We start from the raw sequence: 4,462 nt of genomic DNA on the forward strand, positions 1-4,462 counted from the left end.
TTTTTCTCCTCATGCAGATAAATCAAACCCTGTAATTCACAGAAGAAGTTATTCAATAACAAAGAAAAGATAAATATTGTTGTTCATTAATTTGGATTTTATCTTTTCCAATCACGTTAAATAATATGTAGCATTTCAAGAGGATTTTTTATTTAATAATTTATATATGAAGTCACTTAAAATATATCATATGAATCGGTACTGTAATTAAAGATGAAAAATGGCATGCTGAAAAAGTAGTGTCGCTTATAAAATACAAAAAACAGAAAAAAAGAGGAAAAGCTATGCAATGCGACGCTTTAGCTTACTGATTGTATTCAATTGTGATTTTTCCAGCAGCAGGGTCGGCGATCTGGGAGAAGGCTTCTTGAGCGATGTCGAGAGTTCCTTGGCATCCAGGGGGTGGGCAAAAATCAACAATCTTCACTGTTACTTGACTACCAGTGCACGGTTGTGGCACTCCTTGGTTTGTAGGGCCAGTGCAACTAACGCTATACATTCTACCGCATGCAGCACCATTGTCCCATAAGGCATCGCTAGCTGCTGCAGTCATAACGCCTTGGTCTTCGTAGCCAAAGCATGCAGATGCTATATACCCATGCACCCCCATATAAACAGTACAGCTTATTGTTAGTTTGATATCAAAATGGAACTCATGATCTTACTACTACAAAGGAAAACTCAGAGACTCTTGAAGAAGTATACAGGCACAAAATGGCAAGCAATTTTCCCCTTTCTTATCTACAAATTACCAATATCCTAACGTACCAATTTTGCATCCTCGAAGTAAAAGTAAGGAAGCATAAGATATATATATATATATATATATATTTATGTATGAATCGAATAATGTATACATATATATATATATATGTGTGTGTGTGTGTGTGTAAAATTGAAATCTATCCCTAGCCAGTAAATCTAGTCAAAACTACACTACTAGTAGTACTGCAAGAGATGTACTATGAAATAAAGAGGAGAGAGCTAGAGATTTATGAATATACTCACGAACATAAATTGTATTCACAGTGGCAGTTCCTGCAGTGGCGGAAACCACTGAGATGAAACTTGCGACAACTCCAAAGACAAGTACAGAAAACTTGATCAGTTGGATTGCCATGATATCCTTTTCTCTTTGAGGAGAAGCTTGAAAGACGAATGCTTGCAGTAATCCTTATATATAGCTAGGAGAAGTTGTGAACAAATTAATGGAATAAATAAAGCAAAAACTTAATTGTATATAAAAAAGAAATAACTCAGATGTGGTTACGGCCGTACAAGCCTGCTCATTTGTCTTGGTGTATATATATGCATGGTTCCAACATTGTTTGTACATGCATGCTGCATATTTTCAACGTATATACTGTCAAGAAAGTAAATAAGAACAAACATGATTTGAAGCTACTCATTATAATATATAAATATTCGATCATGTAGATAAGAAAGTAATTAGCCGGCTAGGGTTGTGTACAACCATCAACAACGCACCCGCTAAAAATAGGGATTTTTAGGGATTCGATAGGATTATTCCATTTCTAAATACATAGGGTGAACCATCCACAGAAGTTTCCTCAATGCTTTGAGAAATATATTTTTTTTTCCCAGAAATCTTTATGGCCACAAGGATTTAAGGAGAGACAACCGAAGAAGATATGAAGTTCTCCCTTTAACTCTCGAGGTTTATCTCAAGACGACTCAATACAAATTGACGTCTAAGGAGAAAAATCAAAGTGAGATATTTTTTATTATATTATAATGTATATGGTAAATTATTAAATTAAATATAACGCAAAATGTAAGGAGCATATTATTTATTATGGTATAATTCAGAAAAATAATTTTTTAGTCATATTATTGACAAAATTACTACTGTTGTTTTCATTTCTCTTTCTTTATTTTTTCATCAAGCATTAACATTTTTATGGTTCAGTAAATGCTATTGATTAGGGGTGAGCACTAATTGAATCGGGGTCGGTATCTCTTAGGTTCGATTATAACTCTGACTTGCATATGCTTTGATTTGAGTTCAACTCCGATTTATCGATGCAGAGTCAAATTTTGGGAATTACAGCATGCTTGTATTAATATTGAACATTTCGGGACTATAGCATGCTTGTATCACCAAAATCATAAATCCCAATCACAAAATCACCATAAGATTTGGAAGAAATACCTAATGTGGACTCATGGAGATGTCGAGGATGGCTGGAGAAGAAGGAATTGATGGTAAGGGGCACAGACAGTTCTAGGAGCTGTGAACGCATTGAAGGATGGTCGCATTGCGCGAGAAGCGATGGGTCTAAGAGTGAGTAAGGTCGTAGGGATTTCCTCTAAGAACTGAGCAGAGTGAGGTCGTCGCCGGGGCGGGGGGGGGGGGGGGGGGGGGACCACTACAAGAGATTGGGTTTTTTGGGACGAATCATTTTGTCTCAAAAAATCTAAATTTCGTCCCAAAAAATATTTGGAGATGAAAAATTTTCGTCTCTATTTTATCTCAAAGAGCCTGTCTCAAAAGGTTTTTGGAGATGAGAGTCTCAAAAAATTATTTTTAGGGACCAAATTGGGCGGAACCATTTGAAAGCGTTTGAACGGGGTTTTTTTTTTTTTTTTTTTTTAGAAGAACCATTTCCGTCTCAAAAACCCGCTCAAATGGATAAGGTTCTCTTTGAACCGACAAGTGTCATTCGAATGCCAATAGGTCCGTTTGAATGGATTTTTTAGGGATGGAGTTTTTTTCATCCCTAATAGTTGTTCAAACACAATAGGTCCGTTCAAACGGATTTTTTTGGGACAAATTTTTTTCGACCCTAGTTCAAGTTTGAACAATATCTAACTTATTTTTGTACTAAACTTATAGCATGTTTGGGATTGTGGTGGGAATTATAACTTATAGTTTGAGAGCTTATAGCTTATAACTTAAATAATAAGTTTTACTATTAAAAAGTTATTTACTGTATAGTATCCTTATGTTTGAAACACTTTCAAACATGTTACGTTTGTTTGAAAACAAATTAAAAAAGTGATTTTTGATGTACAAATGATGATTATTTGAAATTTTAAAGATTATGACCACATCTTTGAAAGTTCAAAAATTGTAATTATCTTAAAGTTGTATGGATATTTTCCTCCATTGACAGTCCCTTTAAAATTTGAATTACGTTCCGCATTATTTAGAAAAGCACGTTTGAGGAAAAATATCAAAATTTCTCAAACGTACTTTTTAGCTTATGTGAGATTAAAAGTGATTTAATCTATAATACCCAAACAAGCTAATTTTTCATTAAAGAGTTTTTAAGGTTATTTAATCACTTTTTAAGACTCCTACCGCAAACTCCAAATAGGCTCTTATACTAGTATTGTATCTAATTACATGTTATTATACTATAGTATTATTTGTTATTAACTTATTAATATTATACTATACTTATTTCTATGCAAGTGTCTAGCTAATTATTTCTATACTAGACTTATACAATAGTATCTAATTACATGTTATTATACTATAGTATTACTTGTTATTAACTTATTAATATTATACTATCCTTATTTCTATGCAAGTGTCTAGCTAATTATTTCTATACTAGACTTATACAATAATATCTAATTACATATTATTATATTATAGTATTACATGTTAATATACTAATATCTAACTTATTTATAACTTATTATAGTAGACTTATTTCTATATTAGTGTCTAACTTATTTCTATACTAGACTTATACCATAGTATCTAATTACATGTTATTTTTTTAAGTAATCACATGTTATTATAAATTAGTATTACGTGTTATTATACTAGTGTTTAACTTATTTTTAACTTAATTCTATATTAGACTTATTTTTAGTGTCTAATTACATGTTATTATATTATAATATTACACGTTATTAACTTCTTATACTAGACTTATTTCTATACTAGTGTCTAACTTATTTCTATATTTGATTATGTATGGTAATAATACTAGGATGTTTACATATACTAAACTATTAATCTATTTATATTATAGTACAAATATATTATTTTATAATAATTAACGCACATAAGTATGATATTGAATTTAATTCTATAAGTTCTAGCCATTTTGTATGAGTATATATGATCAATATATAGATAAATACATAGTATTATAATATATGTAAAATATTTGAGTCGGAGTCGAAGTCGGAGGGTAAAGTCGAAGTCGAAGTCAGTTAGAAAACACCTCCAACTTTGATTTCGACTCCGACTTTGACTCCATTTTCTCGGAGCTCCAACTTCAACAGAGCAGAGTCGGAGTCAAATTTTCGCACAGCCCTACACTATTAATAGTTGGTTGTTGTACTTTCTCGTAAGCTTGATCAATTTACTAGCTAGCTAGGTTATATAATTCTAAAATTTATATGTTAATATTTTTACTTGATATTTGTATTTCTTATAGAATATACTTAATGAAAGCATGACCTATCTACTTATTTTCTT

At 31.6% G+C, this 4,462-nt stretch overlaps 1 protein-coding gene across 1 annotated transcript; it reads right to left on the reverse strand.

Annotated features, from left to right (window-relative positions):
• Positions 1–304: 304 nt before the first annotated feature.
• Positions 305–1,120, reverse strand: LOC121262114 (EG45-like domain containing protein). The gene is made up of 2 exons (XM_041164530.1): positions 1,009–1,120; positions 305–588 (listed from the first exon to the last, which is right to left on the reverse strand). Exons 1-2 carry the CDS (start codon positions 1,118–1,120, stop codon positions 305–307), a joined length of 396 nt encoding a protein of 131 aa, XP_041020464.1.
• Between the last annotated feature and the right edge of the window lie 3,342 nt (positions 1,121–4,462).

This window comes from Juglans microcarpa x Juglans regia, chromosome 4S, assembly GCF_004785595.1.
Source record: "Juglans microcarpa x Juglans regia isolate MS1-56 chromosome 4S, Jm3101_v1.0, whole genome shotgun sequence".
Taxonomy (NCBI): domain Eukaryota; kingdom Viridiplantae; phylum Streptophyta; class Magnoliopsida; order Fagales; family Juglandaceae; genus Juglans; species Juglans microcarpa x Juglans regia.